This window comes from Rhamphochromis longiceps, linkage group LG8 (assembly GCF_057381845.1).
Source record: "Rhamphochromis longiceps isolate RC_006_pf linkage group LG8, R_longiceps_female_GT1.1, whole genome shotgun sequence".
Classification (NCBI taxonomy): Eukaryota; Metazoa; Chordata; class Actinopteri; order Cichliformes; family Cichlidae; genus Rhamphochromis; species Rhamphochromis longiceps.
Window position 1 is genome coordinate 35,504,700 of NC_140564.1, and position 24,237 is coordinate 35,528,936.

The 24,237-nt window shown below is 46.6% G+C and overlaps 3 protein-coding genes across 7 annotated transcripts in view; 2 read left to right on the plus strand and 1 right to left on the minus strand.

Moving 5' to 3' along the window:
• The window catches only part of ankfn1a (ankyrin repeat and fibronectin type III domain containing 1a), a 110,653-nt gene extending 107,792 nt beyond the window's left edge, over window positions 1–2,861 (minus strand). For all 3 annotated transcript variants that reach the window (XM_085417304.1, XM_085417303.1, XM_085417302.1), the window contains exon 1: window positions 296–2,861. The gene's annotated coding sequence lies outside the window, so the exon portion shown is untranslated. The remainder of the gene's footprint in view (window positions 1–295) is intronic.
• LOC146664414 (uncharacterized) lies at window positions 2,413–8,558 on the plus strand. The gene is made up of 8 exons (XM_085415179.1): window positions 2,413–2,460; window positions 2,798–3,026; window positions 3,234–3,444; window positions 3,543–3,630; window positions 3,708–3,799; window positions 3,886–4,050; window positions 7,122–7,213; window positions 7,348–8,558. Exons 1-8 carry the CDS (start codon window positions 2,413–2,415, stop codon window positions 7,458–7,460), a joined length of 1,038 nt encoding a protein of 345 aa, XP_085271305.1. The 3' UTR covers window positions 7,461–8,558.
• Window positions 8,559–12,007: 3,449 nt separating this feature from the next.
• Window positions 12,008–16,807, plus strand: LOC146664415 (transmembrane protein 100-like). Of its 3 annotated transcripts, XM_085417308.1 has the most exons (4): window positions 12,041–12,069; window positions 12,172–12,277; window positions 12,579–12,687; window positions 14,341–16,807. In XM_085417308.1, the coding sequence occupies exon 4, from the start codon at window positions 14,384–14,386 to the stop codon at window positions 14,858–14,860; it is 477 nt and encodes a 158-aa protein (XP_085273434.1). In that variant the 5' UTR covers window positions 12,041–12,069; window positions 12,172–12,277; window positions 12,579–12,687; window positions 14,341–14,383; the 3' UTR covers window positions 14,861–16,807. The 3 variants fall into 3 exon arrangements, with proteins under 3 accessions (XP_085273433.1, XP_085273434.1, XP_085273435.1); XM_085417307.1 differs by lacking the exon at window positions 12,172–12,277 and having other exon boundaries at window positions 12,008–12,069; XM_085417309.1 differs by lacking the exons at window positions 12,041–12,069; window positions 12,172–12,277 and adding an exon at window positions 12,089–12,126.
• Window positions 16,808–24,237: the final 7,430 nt, after the last annotated feature.

Genomic DNA, 24,237 nt, shown 5'->3' on the forward strand with positions numbered 1-24,237 from the left:
TAGTCCTGCTTTGCTAATCTTGGTTGCTGTTAACGTTGCCAGGGAAACCTGAGGGCTCAACCATTACTGCGACCCCTCGCTGCCTTTTTTAGTAATTACTTGAATTTGAGGAGTTATCCGAAGTTTCCCGGTAACTGTCTGTGAACGTGCGCTCGCGTGCGTCAAACACGGCGCAGCTGCGCGACCACACGTGGCTGATCAGCGGCGCGAGCAGGAAGCACCGGCGGGAGTGATTAACGCCGACTTCCTGTCAGCAAACGCTGCCCAAACAGGCCGATGTTCGCGCAAACTCTACCGTCTCTGTCCTCGCTCTGCTGCGCGCGGGTCCTCCTCTTCTTCTTCCTCTCCTTCTTCCTCTTCGGCTCCCAGCACAGGAACATCTGCTCAGGCCGGGATCCCGCCTGGAAACGTGTCTTTGTCCTGCCCCGTGTAAAACATCCCAAAATACAGGCAGCCAGGCCGGAGCGGCTCACATTTCACTGCGGTCAACTCTGCGCACATCTGGAGCACGGCCGGGCCTCAATACTGCTGCGACTGCCACTCAGACAGCCAGAGCCCAATTAACTGGGAGGAGTGAGGAAGAGGGGCCCAGGGAGAGATTCAGTATCTCCCGGTTCATCTGTTTACTTCAGCTGGAGGAGGGACAGACAGGAGGAGGAGGGGATAAAGGAGGACCGAAGGATGAAGTTAAGGACGGAGGAAAGAGGAACTGAGACCACAGCAGGGAGTAAATTAAAGGAAGAAGATGAAGGGGAAAGCAAAACAAAACATGGAAGAAGTTATCAAAGGGAAGAAATCACAAAGAGCAAAGAAGGGAGGAATAAAGGAATGAGGGAGAAGAAACAAGGATGGATGGAAGGACAAAACAAAATTAAAAAAAAGAGGAATGCAGGGAAAAGTACCAGATCAAAGAAAAAGACAACATTAACTGAAAGGAACAAGCAGGGAAGGAAAGATTTGTAAAGAAACAAGGAGAGGAAGTAGGATGAGTTCAAGGAAGGCAGAAACGAATTGAAAGGAAAGGAAGGAAGGACAAATTTAAAAGAAAGAATGAAATGGAATAACAGACAGACGTGAGGAGGGGGGGCTATGAAGTGAAGGAAACAAAGATGTGAGACAAAATGTATGGGCAAGGACAGAAATGAGTCAAAAAGAAGGAAGGAAAGAAAAGGAAGCAGTTAAGCCACAAATGATGGGATGCAAGTAAAAAGGGAAAGAGGAAGGATTGAAGAAAGGAGAAAAAAGGGATTAAAGGAGGAAAGAGATGAGAAAGGACATGTGGGGGAAATCCAAACTAAGTTAAAGAAGGAAATAAGGAAGGTCACGAGGAAATGGAAGAAAATGAATGATAAGTAGAAAAGGAATAAGAACGTGGAGTATGAAGGCATTAAACCCCACGAAAGAAAGGAAAGAGGGACAAGAGGAAAACTGTAAGGGTGGATGGAGGTACAAAAAAGGGAGAAAATAAATAAAACCTGAATGATGATAAAAGGTAATGAAGGAGAAGGAAACAATAAAGGAAACGGCACACACACTGAATCTGTGGGAGGAACAAAAAGTGAAGAAATAACTGACAAAGAAGGAATGAAGGAAAGGTGGAGTGGGTGGGAGGGTGTGAGGAGATAAGAGCGGGCAGGAAGGAGGCTGAATGTTTGCTGTAATCATCCCCAATTTAAACAAACAGCCTCTACAGGTCGAGATACTCGAGTACTCGCTCCCCCTCTCCCTGTCACATGCCTGAGTTTGTAATGCTGAGCGTTTGCTCACGCTGAGCCCAACGCTCAGGCTGCTCAACACTCAGTTTATCACAGTTTGTTCCCCTCGTGGGTCTGTATGATGTCATAGAGAGGGGATGTCCATATCTGGCCTCGCTGATGGGAAACCCCACCTGAAGCATGCAGCAGCTTTTGTAAAAGAAAACCCAGGAACAAACCTGCTTTGAGTGTATTGGCTCAGGGGGAGGAGCTAACAGCGTCCCTCTTTAGGCAGTGGGTGAACAGTGGTGGTGATGACACCGAGGCCCAGAATAAGAGAAGGGGATTATTAAGAACTGGGGTTGGTGCAAAGCCACTCTAGCAGAGAGCTGAAATAAGCAGGTTTTGCATTTCCGATGGGATGCTTTCAGTGGGTTCCACCCTGAACGCAACCCTGTCCACCTGCAGGGGGCGTGGCTCAAAGCAGTGAAGCATTTGTTTTTATCACTTTCTCTTGATTCTCATTTAAATTATTTTTTTGGAAGAACACATAAAATCATTCACTGTCATGTTTGAGCATCTTCGTCTCCTAGCAACAGACTCCTGTCTGAATCTTTTTGGATGTAAACAATCAACTTCACACTAAACCTCTGACAGTACGTTTATTATTGGCTCGCTGTTATTACTGGGTTTGATCGCTGAGGCTTCCTCCTGCATCATGGACGAGTCTGCGTTGGAGCGATACTTCAATGAGTTCATCGCTAACGTGAGTTTTCATTTTTTCAGCTGCTGGTTTAAAAATCAAACCGGTAAACTGCCGCATTTCAGACCTGAAAATCAAACGTGGAGAAAATTTCAACTCTGGTCCACTCGTCTTCACAGAAGTGATTGAATCCAGACACAAGCCTGTTAAGGTCACGCCAAAGTGTATCTTTAGATGATGATGTGCTGCAGTCGTCACAGACTATATACTGAAACTAGCCAGCTAACCTGCTAACTACTAACAGCTGGGTGTTAAACTTTAACCTGACACCACGGTGAACAGTGACCAGTCGTTTCGCTGGAGAGGAATTCAGACCATTTTTGAGTTGGACTGATTTCAGGATGTGAAGGTTGGACCTGGAGTTATCGACACTGAGCTTGTTCATTTCTGGACACCACACAGAGCAGAAACATGTAGCACCACGTTAGCACATAGGCAGATTCTCTTCTTGCTGCAGAACCCCAGGAGGACAGAGGATGTCAGCGAGGAGGTCGGCGAGGAGGAGCTGTTTTTCAAGTTATTGCCTGATGAGCTCCTGACACTGAACACGGTCACCTGTGACGATGCAGGTACGACAACAGAGCCGACAACACTCTGCACACGGTGCGATCATGACTGGGTGGAGCGCTGAGCAGTGACCGAGCTGCATCCATATACTGTTAATCCATAACTGCTAATTAGCACTTAGTGACAGTTGGTTTTGGAGCCTCGAGTGGACGTCAGAGGAACTGCAGTTTGTGGTACTTTCAGCTCTGCTGCTCTTGTTCGTGCCTCAGACAGGATCTGTAAGAAGGAGGATCGGACTGCAGAGAGCGGGATCGCCGGCACGCAGTCACGAGACAGCAGCTCCCAGAATTCCTCAGCAGAAGCTAAGCCCACGTGTGCGTCCTCCTCGTCTGAACTGAAGGCCCTTCCTGTTAAACCCGGGACCCCAGAGGACCCTGAGACACTGAAGGAGAAGTCGTCGAATCTCGCCCCAGTGATATGGTATCACCGCAGAGATCACAGTCTGCTTCTGTCCAATGACGGCTCTGCGGCTTGAACACGCAGCTGTGACTCTTGTGTTTTTATGTGTTTGCGTGCAGTAACGTCATCTCCACAGTGGACCTGGGCTGCTGTTTGGACCTGAAGTTCATTGCTCGCAGGATGTGGAACGTGCAGTACAAACCACAGGTGCAGAGACCTGAACGCGTGATCTACGTGAAGACATAATAAGCCCGGCACTGGTTTTCATTCTTGCTGTTTTTCAGTATTTCACAGGGATCATCGCTAGGATCCGGGAGCCAAAAGCAACAGCGACCATCTTCCGAACTGGGAAAATCATCTGCCTGGGAACCAAGAGGTTTGTCTGGATTCACATCTCCTCAGACTATGGTGCAGCACGGTGGGTTTCCAACCATCTCCTTGCTTCCTCTTTCTTTTAATAAGTGTGGAGGAGTCGCGCCTGGCGGCCAGGAAGTTTGTCCGCAAACTGCAGAAGTTTGGCTTTCCCGTGCACTTCCTCAACTTTAAGATCCAGAACATTGTAGCCTACTGCCAGACCTTTCCAGTGGATTTAGCAGAACTGCAGAAGGTCCACAAAGGGCAGTGCAGGTCAGGAGATAAGGACTCTGAGTAGAGGCTAGACCCAAACAGGGATGCAGGTTTGAAGCCCAACTTTGAGCACATCACGTGTCAGTCAACGCTACTCTGTGCTAGATCAGGGGTGTCAAACTCAAATACACAGTGGGCCAAAATTCAAATCTGGAACAAAGTCGCGGGCTAACATTAATATTTATTTAAAAAAAAATCTTCCTCCAGATATGAGAATGAATCTTTTCTTATGGACTCGAACACGTTTTGCTGAAAAACTGAATATGGAACAAGCAAAGCTTAATACTAAACAATATATATATTAGCTGTATAATACCAGTAGGCCAGCTCTGATAGTCATTTGGTATGGCTTCGCGGGCCAAATGTAATTAGGCTGCGGGCCAAATTTGGCCCGCGGGCCAGAGTTTGACACCTATGTGCTAGATGATCTGAGACAGATGCTGACTGATGGCACTTGCTTTCAAATTTTGTTGAATATGAATCCCATTTTCTTCGGTCCCCGTGACGATGCTTTAAAGAACTTTAAAGTGGTTCAACACATGATGTGAAATGTGCAGTCACGGATACTTTGAAGCACTTGTGAAGAAAAGATGTAGACAGCATGCAGTGCTGGGGAGTAACGGAGCACATGTACCAGCGTTACGTATTCAAAATACAAAATATGAGTAACTGTATTCTGTTACACCCAAATGGAAAAGACATATATAAATCTTATAAAATTTGTGTCTGTCTTGTGTGAAACCTGTATGAAAAGCATATAAGAGTGAAAACAGATATAAGATCCCTTGAAAAATTATATAATGAAACTTGTATGTTTTGGATACTTACTAAAACAATGTATGAAAGTAATCAGAAAGTGGCCACTTTCATGAGTAATCACATATAAGTTTTTACTATTTCTTTTCCATATGGGCAGTTACTGTTTAAAAAGGTGGTATTCAGTTACTTTGGTTCAAGGTTCAAGGTTCTTTATTTGTCACATGCATAGTTATACAAGTATAACACACAGTGAAATGTAGCCTGACACGCTCCTCGACATGTGCAAAAATGGGGGGGGGGGGGGGGGGGTGTAGAGCAAGAACATTATATACATATATATATATATATATATATATATATAGTATATACACTGGGTGAATGTGCAGTAGTAGCAGCAAGCAGGTGAATTCTGTACATTAATATGAATAGACATCTGACTATTTTACAGGATAGACAATATAAAGATATTTAAAATTAAAGGAATTGAAATGTACATTGTGCCTTGGTTTAGTGTCTGGAAGAGTCCTGTCTCAGTCAGTTATAGATGATGTGAGAGGGCGGGTGTGTGTGTTTAGGGCACGGATGGCTTGGGGATAGAAGCTCCTCTTGAGTCTCTCTGTCCTTGCCCGGAAGATGCGGAACCTTCTACCAGATTGCAGAAGTTGGAACAGTTTGTTGCCAGGATGGGACGGGTCCTTCAGTATCTGCGCTGCTCTAGTCCGGCATCTCCTGGTGTAGGTGTCCTGAAGCGGGGGGAGAGCAATCCTGCAGCAGTGTTCTGCTGTACGGATCACTCTCTGGAGAGCTTTTTGGTCCTTCACACAGCTGTTCCCGAACCACGATGTCATGTTCTGTGTGAGGATGCTCTCCACAGCGCCTGTATAGAAAATCCTGAGGATCTTTGGAGAGACCCTGAACTTCCTCAGTTGTCGTACTTTGTTGAAATAAATGGATTACACTCGGTCTTTTTCTTTGGTGGTAATTCCACGCCGGTGGAAACCCAAACAAAACGCGCATTAAGAGGCTCTAATGCCCGAGTCTCAATCTCACGCCCCACGTCACCCCTACTTGCAGCCGCATAATGACGTGAAGAAATATTTTTTAAAATTATTGTTCCAAAAATGATTTAACCTCCTGAGACCTGAACTCTTTCATGGCATGCAGTTTTCTTTGCTATTTGGGTTGATTGGGACCTAAAGAATGTAAAAAAAAAGAATTATCAGATTTTCTTTTTCCTAATTTTTGTTTTTGAGAAAAATGAGATCCACATATGAGGACATTTGTTTCAAATTTTGATAGAACAGCGGCAGCATAATGTCCTCGTAAGTGGATATCAGGCCCTTGTAGAGAAAAATGTGATGTCCACACATGTGGACGCCAGGTCCTAGGAGGTCAATATGAAGGCAATAGGCAGAGTGTTACAGGCATAAAGCATGCAGCCTCATGGGCAGTGTGGCCCAGCTGTGAGTAAGCTGTTAAGACTCGACTGTACGCTGTGTTCATGTTTTACTCTGAAACAATAAGTCCCGTTGCAGCAGCCTTTCAACGCCTCTCTCTGTCTCTCGCTAGCAAAGTCGACCCAGACAACAAAGTAAAGCTAGTTTTCAGCTACGAGCCCGACACGAACCTGACGTATCAGCCAGAGGTCCCTTTACTACGGTTCGGAGCCGCGGACCTGTTTTTATATACGCGAGGAATAGTTTTCTATACGAGATCGCTGCAAAAAGTGCAGCCTTACCTAATGTCCACCTACTGTTACTCATTATATTAAGATTTAAACATCTAGCTGGTGTTGGTGTGGAGAGTAACCTTCAGTAATAGTAATAAATCACATTCATGTAGTTGTAAAAAGCTTGATAATATATTAAGTAATCCAAAGTATTCAGAATACGTTACTCACATTCAGTAACGCAATGGAATACGTTACAAAATACATTTTGGGGCATGTAATCTGTAATCTGTAGTGGAATACATTTTAAAAGTAACCTTCCCAACACTGACAGCATGGTCAGTAAATTAGAATTAATGCCATTTTTTGCAGACACCGTAGTGGGAAAGTTCCCAGAATCATCCCGGGCACAGTTCAGTCAGACTGGATAGTAAACGCTTCTAAACTGGCCAGCTCCCACTGAGCCCTGGAGTCGTTTTTCTCCAATATTTCTCTCCCAGTGTGTCTGCAGCAGCCTGTGTTTCGTTGCATGCTACGTAGGAGATCGCTAAACTGTGGAGTGTGTCCTGAAATGATTGTGGAAGGTTTTAGTTTCTACGTCGTGGAAACTGTGAGGTTTTAGTCTGTGTTCTTCTTTCTACAGTTATGAGCCAGAGTTGCATAACCGCCTCATCCTCAACCCGATTACCGGCATCAGAGTGTCCTTCATTTCGGCTGGGTGCATAAATGTGTGCGGTGAGCTTGTCCACACGTCACAGTTCAATTAAAAATGCTGCCCTGTGGTGAAAACTGACTGAAAAACTGACCTTTGACTTTTGTGGACGTCATCATGAGTGTGTGTCCATGAAATATCCTGTGTTACACTCCAGGAGCTAAAACCAGGGCTGAGGTCGATGCAATCTTTCAAACCATCTGCAGAATCCTGAGAGAGTACAGGTGGGAGCGAACATGCAGCGGAGCTTTGATTTCAAAGCCAAACTGATGTTAGAGGCAGACATGAATAAACTGACGCATGAGCGCCACTGCACTCCACTGTAGTTCCTGATTGCACCACTAGATGTCAGCACGGCTGCAGGCCGCTCTCAGTCAGTGGTTTAGAGACGTGCAGCTCTCGCCGTGTACCTCGTGTGTGTTTGCATTACTCACTCACAGGTGAGGTCAGGATCACCTGAGAATGAGCAGGAGGCCTCTGGGTGGACGTGACCTGCTGCTCGTCCATCAGAACGGCCAAAACAAGAGTGAATAACACGTCACTGCATCCTGATATCCTCTTAAACAGGTTCGTTATTTACAACCTGCCCTTCATTACATCACTCAACATTCAGTCGGCATGGAGCTCAGATTGGACGGTTTGGGGGTTTGGTCGAGTTTCCGTCATAGTGCATGCTGGGAAGTCTACTGGGATCGGCCTCGTTACCTGACGTTTTACTTTGGTGGGCGTGGCTGTGAGCCTCACCTTTCCTGAGGTGGCAGGAGGTCAGATTCACGATGAGTCATGAAAACGCGTCGTTTGGTGTGTTCTCTGTGACCCGCTGACCGCGGGGATGGAGGCCCTTCCTGTCGTGTCTCCAGGGCTGCATCAGGAGGTGAGGTCATCCGGCCGCTGACACGCCCAGTCTGCATGAAAGCAGTGAATTATGGGAACACTTTCTCTCCTCTGAGCCTCTACGTGCTCTTCCTCCACTCACCGTCTGAGGCTCTCAGTCAGTTTCATCTTTTTTTGAGTTTCACATTTTGAAATTTCTTTTTCAGGTTTTTTGGAACAGCGACTGCTCATCGTGTGCTCGTGACCTCCTCGCCTCTTTGTATTTGATCTGCTCGAGCTGTTCGCATCCTGTCACTCTTGCTCCATTTGGCTCATGTCTTTCCCTCTCTAATAACATCCTCGACTTCCTCTGATCCTAATAATACCAAACAACAATCGTCCTGACACTCACACTTCCTGAACTCCCCACTCTCTCTCTTTCTTCTTCGACATCGATGCTCCGTGTTTGCTTCTCTGGTGGAAACGAGCTGAAAGTCATGTTTGAAAGTGTGAAAGTTTTTTTCTGTCCTTGTTTCCATTCTGTGTCCAAACAGGTTATTATGTAACAATTCTGTTAACATGGAAAACAAAATAAAGTCATAGAGGAAATGTGCTCAGTTTGGGTATTTTTTAATTTATTATCACAAACTGCCTGATGAGCTTATTCAGAGTCGCTGCTTTTTAAAAGTTTTGTTTATATATTATATTGCCTCTGACATTTACCACAAGCTCAAACTAGAAATCCCACTCGGGAGACTGAAACTAAAGGGAATGTTTAAAAACATTTGAAATGAATGAAAATAAAAATAAGAAAACAAACAGTAATAAAGCTTGTCTGAACAGAACAAACTGTCTGTTTTCTCCACAAAATCCAAATGTCTAAAAAACAGAAACATTTTTTGAATGAATCCACGTTTCTGAACTGAGCCGGCAGCAGGAGGAGGTCGGGGTCGATGGAGGACATAAAAAGACCTTCAGTGACGGCGTTTCATGTTTTTCTGAGTTCTGCAGCTGTAAAGTCTGACAGTTAAATTCAACCCAACAATCATATGACCCCCTATGAGCAGCACTTTGGTGACAGTGGGAAGGAAAAACTCCCTTTTAACAGGAAGAAACCTCCGGCAGAACCAGGCTCAGGGAGGGGCGGGGCCATCTGCTGTGATTGGTTGGGGTGAGAGAAGGAAGACAGGATAAAGACATGCTGTGGAAGAGAGACAGAGGTTAATAACAGATATGATCCAATGCAGAGAGGTCTGTTAACACAGTGAGTGAAGAAGAAACACCCAGTGCATCATGGGAATCCCCGGCAGCCTACGTCTATTGCAGCATCACTAAGGGAGGATTCAGGGTCACCTGGTCCAGCCCTAACTATATGCTTTAGCAAAAAGGAAAGTTTGAAGCCTGATCTTACTGTCCTGATGAGCGCTGAAGGGAAAGTTCATTTAGATAAAGCTTCCAGATCTCTGCCCAAACAAGAGCCTGGAGGCCGTCTGACCACGAGCTGCAGATATCAGAATCATCATCTCCTATTGACTGAAACAGGCTGTTTGAGCTCCTGTCTCTTTACCCTCCTCCAAACACACTTTGTTCTGATTGGCCATCTTCTGGAAGCCTGCTGATGGAGAAAGTTATCTGAGAGGTTATGTGACTGTCAGGTGACAGCAGGACATCAGGCTGGACCAAACGCAGGTAAGAAGGAGCTCACCACACAGTGAGCATTTAAACTGAGTCCAACAAGTACTTTTTGAAGTTTTCTCCAGTGAATTATCAGAAAACCTGTGGATGCCATTAAGTTCCTGCTCCTCAGTGCTTTGAGGCCATTCAGTGGTTAGCGTTAGCTTCTGGTTTACTTCTGCACACCTGCATGTGCAAAATGCCTTCATGGAAAATTCAGACTCCACAAGTTTTTTCTTCGTCCTGTTTCCAGGCTTCAGCAGTTTGGCCGGCCTCGCGGGGCCGCTGCTGTGACTGCACACTTTTAGTCAAAAGGGGTTTTTTTTAGCAACTGGGAGCTGTGAAGGTCCAAAAATGCAAAGTCAACTTTTCCACTTTGTTGTGAGCCAAACAACATCAGCATGTAGGATTACAAAGCACACCTGTATTCACAGGAAGGAAAGCACGAACTCGGAGCTGTGAGCTCCAATAGCTGCTAACTCACCACTTTACATGCACGGCCTGCAGCCATCTGTTGTACAGAGGAAGCACGGGAGGACGTCTCCGGAGACTCGGATCCAAAGCAAATAGCTCACATCATCCCTGACCCAGAAACGGATCTGGGAAGGAAGTGATTTAGCACTCGGGCGCCGTGCCTGGACGAGTGTCCCAAAGGTCAGGAAGAAAAATCAATCAACCTCCGAGGCTTCATTAGACACTTCATTTCGCCCCGATTGCTTTATCTGAGCAGGAAACGAGAACTTAAATCACTTCCACACGAGCTGAAGCTGAGACTTTAAGTCGTCTTCTCGTCCACAGGTCATAAAACTGATCTAGAAGCAGGAAAGTGCCTGTGTCAGATTTACGAAGCAGTTTACTGTAAAAATCTGTCATGGTGAAGTTTCACAGGCAGGCAAAAGCCTCATCTCCACTCCCGTCTTTACCCGTGAGTCAGCACAAATGCTGAACCCAAACTGCACATGTGGGAGTCTGAGATGCTGTGAAATGACCCACATCAGGCAGGGTTCTCCTCTCTTGGTCTCAAGGCCCCCCTGTTCCGATTCAAAGGGCTCATCGGGGGGCTGAGGCCCTGCTGTGACCCCTCATCAGCAAACGCCTTTGCAAAAGTCTTTCAAGGGCTGAAAATAAGGCCAGATGTTCCCAGCTGCTCTCAGCAGGTCACAGACTGAAGTCGCTGCCGTCTCAGAGGAGAAGCTGACATTCCTGCAAATAAAAATAAGGAGCTGCTTTTTGTCTGAACTGTAGCATCACATGAAAGCCGAACAGGCCACACGTGTCCACACTCAGACATCCGTCCTGCTGCAGCAATCCTAAAAAAGCTGTTCTCTCTTCCTCTCCTGGTTGGAGACAAACTTTATCCTGCAGTCAGCAGAACGCAGCAGACTCAAGTGCATCTGAACTTTTCCTTTCTCCTAATGTGGGCTGCACCTGCATCTCATGAGCTTGCTGTTCCAGATGTTGACCTGCAGACTTCCATGAGGTCAGAACCACAACCACCTGCTGACAGCCAATCACGTAACCCGCTAACTAACTTGGAAAATAAATAAACCTGCACAGGTGCGGTCTGTCGCTCCCTCAGTGTGTCTGAAAACGCACAACAGCAAAGCAGTGCCAAAAACTCTCAGACCTGTACACGGATAACCAAACATATGATTTCTTACTGCCTCACAGAGCTATGATGTGGGAATTCGACTTTATTTCAATTTATGCTTTATTTTAAGGAAAATTCCAGTTTCCTTTAAAACACGTTATTAACATAATTTAGGTTTCGTCTTGCAGCGAATGAGCTGAACATGAAGTAAAACGGTGCACACGTCAGAATCATCATCATCAATCTCACATTTTTAATAAATAATCAAGTATGTAGAAGTATTATTAGTGCAGCTGTGGCATAAAGCTTGCAGGAGGCAGTCTCATCCATTTGTTAAGCACTGTGAAAAAATAAATTATTGCTGTATTAAAAATGTTGTTGAATATGAAGATACCATCTTGTAAATAAGATGCAATCAGTGTGAAACTAGCACTGAATGAAACATCCACAGCTCGCTGCACCCATGTTAGGTCGTTATCTTTGCTTTGCGCCACGATGATGATTCACCCACATTAGCATTTAGGATTATGTGACATACGGAAGAAATATGGCGTGCAAGCAAGTCGCATTCCTTTAGTTAATAAGTTGAATACGTGACTGAGTTTGAGCCTTTCAGGCCCTGTGGTCATGTCCGGACGAGCGTGGACGTGAGTCTGTTCAGACGGTAAACAAAGTTCAGCTGATTGGTCCCAGATGTTAACACGAGTTTGCAGCTGCAGCACGGAGGCTCCCGCGCTCGCTGCCGATGTGGAGGAGCTTTAACTCCGGGGCGGAGGTCCTCTGGAGGAGTCTGCAGTCCCAGTAAGTAATGGTAACCATCAGGTTTTTTCATCATGCGTGCATTATTTTTCACTTTAGGTGAGTATTGTATTTATTAGTCACACTTTCCAACTGCCTCTTCAGACCTGGAAGCTACGTCTTAACCCTCGTTTGATCCTGGCAGTGCCGTTTCACATGACACGTTTGGGGCTCATCTGTAGCTGGACAAACGTGACCAGGCTCTGCACAGGTGTGTTTCAGTCACAGGTGTAAGAAGGTGACGCCTTTTTAGAGTCAAACAAGTCAGAGCAAAGAAAACCAGCAGCCTTTTCAGATTCCAGATGTTAGCCTGTGTTTTAAAGACAAATGTGGGAGTAGCTGTGGTGTCAATGCTGCAGAGCTGACAGACAGGAGAGCAGCTGAAGGAAGGAAAGAGTTAAACCTCTGCTTCCTCCTCGGGTAGGAGGTGGTATGGAGGGGTGGGTGTGGCGGCGGTGGTGGGGGACCTCTTCTTCTATTGATAGCCACGTTCCCCCCGTTTATTCCTGCAGTGAGGACGATGCAGAGCAGCGAGCCAGAGGAGGCTCCACGCCGAGGAGACCCCGACCTGCTCAGACTCAAACCGGCGCTCTGAGGGATGGACGGCTGCTCGCTGACACAGTAAGTGCTCCCAGCTTTCCCGTCTCCACACAATCACAGCAACAGCCGGGACTGTTTAGTCACGCAGGCTGCTGGAATGTCGGGAAAGTCCTGATTTCAGGGAGGAACGTTAAAGCCTCGTCCTCTCTCTGTGGAAGTCAGGCTGCAGGAACGACTGTCTGCATTTTTAAAGCTGCTTCTTCTGGGATTTTATTTTTCTTGAAGCAGATTTCATTTGACACTGTGTGCTGTTGTATCAATAATAATGTTATTTCTGCAGCGCAGCAGCTTTCAAACACAGTCACAGACGGTCTGTGTGTTGCAGCTCCAGCAGTGAGTCAGTCCCCACAGACTCACACGTTCATTTCCCCTTCATCACACCTGTACGGGGGAGGAGAGGCGGCTGTAACGCACCTGTGTAAAGGTTTGACAGGTGGGAGGTGACAGCTTCAGGCTCATGTAGTCTCAGGCAGTGTCTTTACCTTACAGTAACGAGCACCTCCAGGCGACCGTTGTTGTGAGCTGCTCCATACAAACCAAACTGACCTCTGCATGTGACATTACCTGACCAATAACCTGGCTGCTGTGAGGTCACTGCACACAAACAGAGAAGCAGACGGTCACAGCTTCAGCTCTTTCAGGTTTGCGGCATTCGATCGTGCGCAGCGGTCTGAGCTCTGCACTCTGATTGGACCGCTGCAGAGGGTCGAATCTGCTGTGACTCCTGGAAAGGTTGCGTTAACACACCTGAACCATTCAGACCAGCAAACCACCAAAACGTCTACTTCTGTAGAGACGCTCTCACCCACGAGGATCAATCAGTTAATCATCATTAGCAGCTCTCGTGGCTACTTACCCTCTAAGTGCTGGTGAGGACGGCCTTCTTTCACACACTCGGTGTTGTTGTTCTATATCAGAACATTTTTAAGATGATTTTTTTGTCATGTCCTCTCACGCCCTTTCCAATCAAAAATGATTCAGTTAGAGATCTTTTATCTCTGATCCAGTATTTCCACATATTTCTGCAGTGATTTGGTGTGAGCTGTTCGGTGTGGCAGCCGTAGAGATGTCTGCTTCTCTGGACTATGGCAGGTCTGAATGACACCGCTCTGCTCAGAGCATCTCTCACAGTCACTCCAACGCGTCTTAATGAAAACGAGCTGAGCTGCAGCAGAAAAAGTCGTTGATTAGGAGTGAAAATAATGAGGTTACAGCGGGGCCGGGCCCTCGTTACGCCTTGCATCATTTCCTGTGATCTTTCACTTTCAGGCCACTCTCAGGCTGCCCTCCCTCTGCCTCACGTTAAGGCTTCGTTTACAGCAGAGGCTCTCGCTTCCGCTCGGAGAGACAGATGTCGCCACAAAGTGTGCCAGCGCCTCAACGAGCCGCTGACGCGTTGTAACATTTAATCTGTGAAAGTCGTTAGTTTGGCCTCGTTTCCACTCGAGCTCTGACCCAGCGACCCGCGTGATCCCAACCTGGTGCTGCACACATGGTCAGAGGCTGAAGTCAGGTGACCGTGAAGGGAAGGAGGCGTTGATGTGTAGCAGCTGTTTATCTTCTTGGCTGATGGTTTTAAACCAGCTGTGGAATAAAACAAAGTGTAACAATATCAGACATAAACGATGCTTTAATGTCTTTGATGTAACCAAAAACTTATTTCTGACTTCACAGCTAGCTGTTCTCTGATTGGCTGATCCCTGACACCTGCATCAAGATGGCTCACCTGTTCCTCGCCAGCAAGATCACAATGCCCGATGACCTCCACAGCAAAGGTGGCGGTGGCAGGGTCCCCCGGAGCGCCATGAAGGTGCCGCCGTCCATCTCCGCCGAGAAGCTGAGCCGGGACAAGCCCAGGAAGGATCGTAGAGTCGTCGTGACAACGCACGTCCCGCATGTCAATGAAGTCCAGCTTACAGCGGCGACGGGCGGCGCCGAGATGTCCTGCTACCGCTGCACCATCCCGTTCGGCGTGGTGGTCCTCATCGCTGGCATTGTGGTGACGGCGGTGGCCTACACCTTCAACTCCCACGGGTCCACCATCACGGTGCTGGGACTGGTGCTGCTGTCTGTCGGGCTGGGGCTGCTGGGCGCCAGCGCCATCTGCTGGAAGGTCCGACAGAAGAAGAAAAAGGACAAGCGACGGGAGAGCCAGACCGCCCTCATGGCGAGCCACGGGTACTGCGTGGTCTGAGCTCAGACCTCTGAAGTGAATAACAACACAAACTAACAGGATTTGAGACGCTTTACAAACTGCAGAGACCTCGCTGTGCTGTTTCCTCCTGCAGCTGACGCGAGGACAGCCGCAGATGTGAACGACGAGCAGAGCGAAGGACGCGTCTCGGACAAAACATTACTAATGGAGACGCCTTCATCAGCTGGAGGTGTTGGATGAGGAAAAGCTTGCTTTAGTGCTGACACAAAGAGATAAATAACACGTCATTAATTTTACAAATATGCTGATAAACCAATTTTTCAAGCAGAAATTCAGAATATTTTCAGGTCCCAGCTCCTCAATTCTGCCCGATTTCTCTGATTTATCTGTCGTCGAGGTTCTGGAGTACAAACATGTGAACCTCCAAACACCCACCCTGCACTGGGGGCCCATTAGAGGAGCCCTGAGCCCAGACAGGTGACCCGGTGGGTGTTCAGAGGTCTGGGTAACAAAATCAAAGCCCCTCAGGTTTATTGTTGGAGCAGGTAAATGGATTCGATCTAATTATTGCCAAAACATCAATTTTCTCAAAGACATAACTTAGCACGTTTGTAGTTTCCACACAGGACACGTTAGGATTACGGCTGATGCTTTTATTCTGAAAGTACCTGCAGCTGTTTTAGTGACATGAACCTTTAAGTGTTTGGCTTCAAAAAAATAAGATTTTGGATAATATGAGTGTTTAGTTGACAACTTCTTAAAACTCATTTATGATGCACAGTATCTAACTAAAGCTGCTAATAAGCTATAAAAGACATTTAAAGGTACTCTAACGTATACGTTTCTCTGAGTTTGTAGCTCTCGTCGGTCTAATTTGTGGCCTCTGACGTTTCCCCGGGATACACAGAGCATTCCTTCGGGACATGTCATCATGGTTTGATGTTTCTGGGTGAGACTGTGTTTCCCTCTGATGTTGGGTTCAGACTACAGGGAGCGTCGGATTAGATGGTTTTGTGTCACATTGGGTCATTAACATGTCACGAACATAAACATGACAATCATCGCTGCTCGCTGTGTTTCACAACCTGATAAAAGTCTCTGCACACGAGGACCGAGGGACCAACACAAATGTAATCATGTGCCGTGGCGTGCGCGGCAGAGCTCTCAGACCGCCGAGGACGACTTATCTGTGTTTCCGTCTGAATCTGAAAACCCGTTAAAAACCCACGAGGCGACTCAGGGCGGAGTCTTAACGAGATTAATGAATGACGTGAGCAGATCGCTATCCCAAACTCAAACCGGACTCCATGATGTTCTCCATACAAACAACGTGAAGAAAAACGACCTCCTCGCCAATTTATCCTGTAAGACGTTTATGTCAGATTTTGCTGTAATTGGAATTCTTGAGTTATGGTCGTAACGGCGAGTTGGACCTTTATCGCTAAATTAAGTGCTAACAATTCCCATCCAATCCTGCGATATCACGTTCATAATAATGAAACGCATGCACTACCTGGAAGAATCCGCCTCCAGGCTTCACCTGTCCCCGCCTTAATTGTTTTACATTAGTGGCGCCTTCTTGGAGGTGAAACTTGGTGGAGTTCCTTCTGTGGAGGTGGAGGAGACGAGATCCTCAGAGAAAGAGCTCCGCCTGGCTCGTCCGAGTGTTTCCCACTTCATCCATACTGTGGGATCATTGTGTGTGTCATAAACCATCAGATCTTCCATCTGATGACGTTCGTCAGCGCTTCGCGTCTCTGCGTTGGGGCCGACATCGCTCTATCGTGGAGTCTGAACCCAACACGGTGACGTAACTGAGCGACGTGCAGTGCTGAGGTCACAAATAGACCGATTCCTGACATGCATGCTACTCTGTGTGTTTAGTGCACTATGATGCAGATGTATCCACTGTATTAAAGCTGTTTAGCTCCTATTTATTCTGTTGGTGGACGTGTTCGTGTAAAATATTTGTTCTATTAAAGTCAGCCAAACCACACCACTGCTCTTGCATTTACTCACCGAGGATCTGCTTTGCAGAGCAGGTTTGAGACACGCTGCGGGGCTAAATTTAGCCATGTTTATGTTGCCTAGCATCGAAAAAGACACACAGCCAGTTAATAAAGTGAGGAAGGGCTGGGCGGGGGAGTCAGGGTTGCATCATCTGGACCAGAGCTGGTGGTGGCGGTGATGACGGGTAGCGGTTACAACACGTTGTCACTTGTGCAGTGCTAACTTTATCTCTGCTGGAGTGCAGCATCCTGGGAATGTGGGTGGACTGGGGGGAGGGACTGGAAAGAGAGATGAGGGGGTGCAGAGTGGATCATCGGTCTCATTCTTGAGGACACTTTGGAGGAGGTGCAGCGCCTCCTGAGCCTGACGGAAGGTGAAAATAGAAGCGATCTCAGAAGACGTGGACATGTTTAACCCCCCAGCAGCACATCAGCACCTTCCAATGATCACACGTCACTTTCACAAACATGGCCGACAGTTTACCACAGAGGTCGTTACAGCGCCTAAAACCTGCGACCTGCCGTCCTGAAAACACATCAGCTGACACACACAGCTGGTAAAACTCACGTAAAGCATGCTATTCAAACGGCGTCAGCTGGCCGACAGCTTAACTGCATCTGCAAGCTGCTTTGCAACCCAGCTCCTGATTTAACGTCGTGTCTGCTGCTTTGTTCAGTACTTTATCCTATGACACAGCGACTGGCACGACCAAAGTGACTGTCTAAGCTTGCAGTTTCACAGCCTTTGAAATGGTTGCCTTGAAGCCGGGACCAGGTTTGGTTCCTTTCCTCAAAGCTGCTTTGGTGCATCAGAACTGCGATAAGACGGAGCCAGTCTGTGATTGAATGGTGAAGCTGGTATAATCAGGCAATTAATGGCTAAATAACAATGAGATAGAAGAAGTTTTCTAACCAGAATAAAACCAGCTGAGTCGAGTCTCCTGTTGCAGACTGACTCAGATTGATTGCACCCTGTTGTCAGCGTTTATAAATTAGGCACTAATTATTACAAACCTGGGCCAGTCTGTCTGAGGACTACGAGTCGACTGATCGTTAGGAGACACGTCGCCTCCCACCAGGCAAGCTTGTTGCATGCTCCTCTTCTTGGTGACCAGGTACAATCGTTTACTGAATCGGTTGAAATAAAAGCAACACATCTGCCAGGTTTTTCTGAGTAACTGAGGGACACGAGTGCAGCGCTTCCCACTCCATGCCTTTCACCTGTAAGTGATCAGCCACGCCTCCCTATTATTGCAGATGAACAGTCGTCTCTGTTGCAGAGTGATGACGTACTGATGGTGGCTCCGGTCCGTTGTCTGTCGTCATCTTGGACCTCTGAAGCTGTTCATGTGCAGCATGAAACGTTAAAGTCAGTTTTAAAAACTTGGTGTGACTACAGCCCACAGGCTCAAATATCTCACTAACCTCGTGCAGTGGACGGTCATCTCAGATGTTCTGTTTGTCTCTGACCATCAGTGGCCTCAACATGAAAGAAGCAGAGCAGGAATGATTCATAGTCCAGATTGAATAAGCAGATTTTGGCCCTGACTGAATCATCAGCTTTTATTTGATATCTGCCAATCACACAACTGCTCAGTGTTTCAGGCCTTTAGACTCCCTGGAGTCTCGGGCAGAGCGGAGACATCACGTATCAAATAATCTGTTATCTAGTTCAGTTTAGTTTTATTTACTTTTTGAATTATATCCAAATGAGGTGATTTCCCCCTTAAATAAACAAAGTGAGAAAGTGAAGATTACTCTGAGAGGGAACGTTAGAAATGAAGGATTCCTGTTTATGCTGAGTTGGATGCCTTCTCAGGCACAGTCTGCTGCGTCCTTCCTGCAGAGCTCTGGATGTTTACGTGCTTTCAGTTTGGTTTATTTGTCACAGAGACGATTAAATCATCCTCATCGGCCTCGCTGATGTCTGACCCTGATTCTGATTGTCAGAGCTTTGTGTCTCAGGCTGTGTGAGGACGGCTCAGAGGGGAAATGCCAATCCTTCCCTTCCCCTAACACAGTGACCAGCGGTGTAAGTCAGCGGCAGCGTGCCTGCTAAAAACACACCCCAGACTCCCGGCCGGAAAGGGCCTGGCACGCAAAGAGCCGGGAATCGGCACGGTTGAAAGGATCGGCCGGAGAACAGGAAGGAGTTTCTGCTCGAACACACCCTCTATCCAAACTTTGAACTAATTCCCAAAAAGGCGTGAGACTGCTCTGTCTTCAGAGGAGAGTCAAGGTCAGCCGAAGAGACCGAGTCAGGAACCATCGGGCCAGATCCTGCCGGCTGCAATGGATTTAAAGCTGTGGAAGAATCATAAAACCAGTGAAACTCTTTCTAATCTGTAAAGGCAAAACTTTTCTAGTCCTTGACCACCTCGACCAGGTGTCCTGATCACATGACCCAGCGCCGCACAGGCAGGGACGTAGGCTGACTGCTACATTTTAGGCAGCAGTGAATCAAATGTTTTAGAGATGTAAAAAAGTGTTGTGTGATAAAAGCTCAGACTCTGCCTGTCTCTGATGATGGTGTGCAGTAGGGGTGCAACGATACTCATATCGATATTGAACCGTTCGATACAGTGCTTTCGGTTCGGTACGCATATGTATCAAACAATACAAAAGTTTTAATTTATTTTATCAACTTTCCTTCTGACGATGCTGTCTGTGTTGAGCGCTCAGTGGATCTGTGCTCGACTACTCCACCTAGGCTGCACAAGCTAGCGAGACAGAAGCTAAGCTCGTTGCAACATGGCGAATTGAACCTCCCCCACTCTCATTCAGATCTGGCCTTTGGAACTATTTTGGTTTTCATGTGACGTATGACCCTGAAGGTAAGCGCGTCATGGACTAAAGTAAAACAGTATGTTGGATGTGCCACCCAGTGCTCAATTACATGGGTGGGAGCTAGTGTGTTAGCACTGTTAGCTCGTTAACGTGTTGGCCGTCCAGCCCCACGCACGGGGCGATCCGCGGTAACTCGTTAACGGAGATTTGCCGTGTTGTGGCGTTAACGTCATTTCAGATTAACGCTGACAGCACTAGTGGAACACAACGAACATGACTGCACATTTACTCCGACATCATCCTAGTGCAAAGACAAGTGGAAGCAGACAAAAACAACAAGCAGCATGCTACAAACTTTACCCGAGTCATTTAGACAGCCGTTAGCACATGATTCTCCTTATGGGGACCTGATATGTTTAATATGCTGCTGAGAATATAGCCCAGAAGAAGCGTATAGTAGAGCTTTTATTTTGGAAAGAGCCATTTCTCTGTAATAAACTCTCTTTTCCAAAGATGAGGGATTCCTCCATCAGATAGATTTATTATTTTTGTTGTTTCAGCAACATTAAATTTAAAAACGGTACTTTTGAGTTAAAATATATATTTATAATTTTAATAAATGACAAATTAAAAAAGCATGAACATTTTTTTTGTATCGAAAAAATATCGAACCGTGACACCAAAGTATCGAACCGTGAATTTTGTGTATTGTTGCACCCCTAGTGTGCAGGTATGCGGCGTATACGCAGGTGGGGCAGTATCCACCGTCCTCAGAGAGCTCGGCAGCTCTCAGGAGTTTTAATTTGCTCCTGAGGTGGAACGAGAGCTCTCACCTGGAGCTGCCGTGGTTTGTGCTGCAAACACGAAACGAGAAGCCTCGTTAGCGCGAGCTCAGAGTGTCGGCAGGTGCGATTACCTGTCAGTAGACGAGCTGCAGCTGCTGCTGACAGCTCGCCGATCGCTAATGAGGCTGGCTGTCAGTCAGAGCCGAAGCCTTCCCGCTGCCAGCAGCAGAGTCCGGCTAAAACTGGAATCTGACGGGAACGCTGGAGTCATCGGAGGACTCGGTGCAGAGTTATAAAACTCAGCCATCCAGAAATATCTGAGCGTGTTCACCGTTTCCTGCTAATTATCCACCTACGAGCAACAGGTAGAGGAAACAGTCAGCATGATCTAGCTGATTATTCTCTGCTGGGAAAACTGGAAGAACCGTCCATCACGGACTGCTTCCATGTTTTAAAGGTTACTGAACGCTAACGAGGTGTTTTCGTGTCACACGAGCAACACAACAATACCAGACGCCATGATGAACGCCGACTGCACCCGAGCCTCAGGCTGGTGCAGACTTTAGTAACCCACAGTGTGGAGCTTCACGTTACAGCAGGTCCACAAGTCAAGGTTAAAAAAGTTTAACAAAAGCCAAAAAAGGACACGGTTACGTCCATAAAATGACTTTTTATGAACAAATTCAATTAGACGTGTGATAAGTCCTTAAACCCCTGAGAAAGTCCTCTGAGAATCAATCAGAATAAGTCATTTATGGTTTTATTCAACATTTAGATTGATCAGATCTCTGATATTGAGAATAACTCCTGTGTGTAATGTCAGCTGTGAACACATCACAGTGATGACCGATCTCTCTGTCCACTCAGACTTTATCCTGTTAAATGTGATTTTTATTGACGCTGCCGTGGATTCATTACGTCTGTATTGAAAACAAAGCTTTAAATGAATAAAACAATTGTGAAACATTGTGACAGGAGACATTTTTAACTCGTGAAGTTTAGAAGCCGCTGTGTTTGTTTGGACTGGGAAGCGGAGGCTCTGTGGAGCTGCGCGGCCTGGAAATGATTTTGAACTGTGAAGGTTACGAGGTTAAGTCTTCATATCCTTCTCTGCTGGCGAGCAATACCCACTCATCCTTCCAGGCTGACTTAAAAGGAAGTCAGTTTATTACGCTGAGATTTAGAAATATATACGAGTGTTATTAAAGATGTTTGAGATAGACGAGGTGATGGGAGGGAACCAGAGTCAGTTTACATGATTTAGATTTGACAGACTTCTCTAAATGCATCACACAGAGTCAGTCTTTTCAAAATGAGACATGATGACAGACGAGATTTCTCTTAAACTAAGAAGAAGATCCTGAAAACAAACGATTATCATGTACACACAAGTGTCGCCCCCTGCTGGTCATTAGAAATAATGCCAGTTAAAGGGACATCTGCGGCGGTATCCCTTTTCAGATGTTTCATCCTGTGCACAGACCTAATTCGTTTGTTACAGCGAGACGAAGACAAAAACTAATTACAGCTGGAAGCGTTTCTAGATGTTTCTACCCCGAGCCAAAGGCTGACACTTAGACCTCAGTCACACCGGCTTTAGATAAGTTGGTGTGACTGAGACTCACAGAGCAGTTGGGGAGTGTTTGCTGGCGGCTGCTAGTTGAAGTTGCAGAGCGGCGTCTGCATTGTGTCTGATTGCTTTGGGCAGACGCACAGTCCCTAACAGCTCACTGAGAAGTGGAGACACTACATGTTTCACAAGTGCAGCTTTTGGTTTCTTTCCAAAGGTTGACTTGGTGAGTTCCACACAAGCTATGAGCGACTGTGGCGGTGACCAGCAGGCTTTTGGTGCAGCTTCTTTGCAACTAATTTAAGCTAGCAACAACCAGCACCCACTCACAACCAGTCAGGAACGTCCGTTTTTCCCTAGCAGACCGGCTTCAGGCCCATGTGACTGAGGACGCTTAGGGATGCAACTGTGAATGTTGTATTGCGGATGGACTGGAGCAGGCAGCAGTCACTGTGGGCGACACACTGGGAACACGAGCCCACTCTGACCCGGGATCTCAGCAGCCCACATGAACCAGATCAGACAGAAAACATGGACACAAAGTCCTGATTTGATACGAGGGTGACCTTTGATCTTTTTATTAAGGTAGATGTTTGTTAGTCGCTTAGCTGTTCAGGTTAGTGGGCGGGGCAAAGGTTAGCTCTGACCCAGAGACACTGAACAGAAACTTCTGTCACCTTTCAAAGTAAGCAGCCACATTTTACGGCTGATTCTGAGTCTCTGCTGTTAAAATGCAAAGGAAGCTGGCAGGGTGGGGTGGGGGCCTTACCTAAACACGCAGTTTGTCTTTGAATGAGCTCTGGATGCAGGATGCTGTGGTGGGAAAGATCGTGTGATAGGAGCCAGTTTCAGAGCAGAAGGGGCCCCAGCAGGGAGAGGCACTTCCTTTCATCCGTCACATCCATCTTCCCTCCTCGGCCTTTTCTCTGCACTCGGTTCTGTCCTCTGCCGCTGCTGAAGGATTTAAAGGTCTACTGAAACAGTAATGTGAGCATGCCGCTCCAGTTTGCCGTGGGTGTCGAGGCCCCACCGCGCTGCCTCAACACAGGAAGTTTATATTGTGTTTCAAAGAATGGCAGCTCAGGTTTGATGGCCATTGCGGGCCGCTGTCGTTCAAGCCTCGCCACCCTGAAAGGATCGTGATAAGAAGAATGAATGAGGTGACGCCACTTCCTCTAAACAACACAATGCTCTCCTTCAAGAATGCAGGTCCTGACCTCTGGAGGCGGCAGGGTCACGACGGTGGTCCACGAGCTGGACTATCTCAGTACCAGATGACGTCTCCATCAGCGCCACTGTGAGGCTCATTTAAACCAATCAGAAGAAGCTGAAAGTTTCCTTGTTCTTCACCCATAAATGTGCAGATAACTTTCATAAGAATACTGAAGAAAAATCTGAAATATTTAAAATATTTCAGATTTATTACATGTAAAGCTGAACTGTGATAACTCAAGAAGGAAGTCACCTGGATCTTCATTTCCTGCCTGCCACACAGCGGTCCACAATGATGACATCCTGATTCATGCAGACCAGCCAATCACCATTGTTGCTGTTTGCTCTGAGGCGTTTTCATGCTACAGATTTATCATATGAATATAAATCAAACTGCAGCCTGATTGTTACCTGACACGTGACAGCACCGCCTACACAGCAAAACTGCAGAACCTGGAAGTGACAGCAAGAAGAAGATCAGAGTTTCAGGTTCAACTCAGCAAGGACACTGTTAGAAATTCATCCAATATTAAATATTTTATTGGAAACCATGATGGAGATCTGAAGCAGTAAATATCTGAGGATGAATAAAGGAAGATTAATGCTGTGACTTGCAGCTCCTGCAGGGTGTCACATCCACCGCTGAGGCTAAAATAAGATGAGATGTGTTGCAGTTAATTGTAGGCTACCAACAAACATCCAACAAGTCTGAGCTCCAGTTTTGGTGAGTGACATTCTTGAATTTTAATTGGATGTTACTGAGCATTAATTAGCCGGAGTCTGTGTGATGCTCGTGTGCAGTCTGTGGATGCAGATGGGTCTGTCTCTGCCCCCGGTGTCACGAGCAAATACAGAATGCAGTTTTTAATTGATGAGCATTTATGTCAGTTAAATATGTTCACCTTTGGCTCCAACAGCAACGTGGAGGAAGGTTTATTCTAATACATCAATGTGTGCTCCCCACAGAGTGAAGGAACATCAGTGACACTGAGATTCATACAAACCTGCTGAGTGTGTCACTGTCACGTGTCCATAAATCAAAGTGTCAAATTC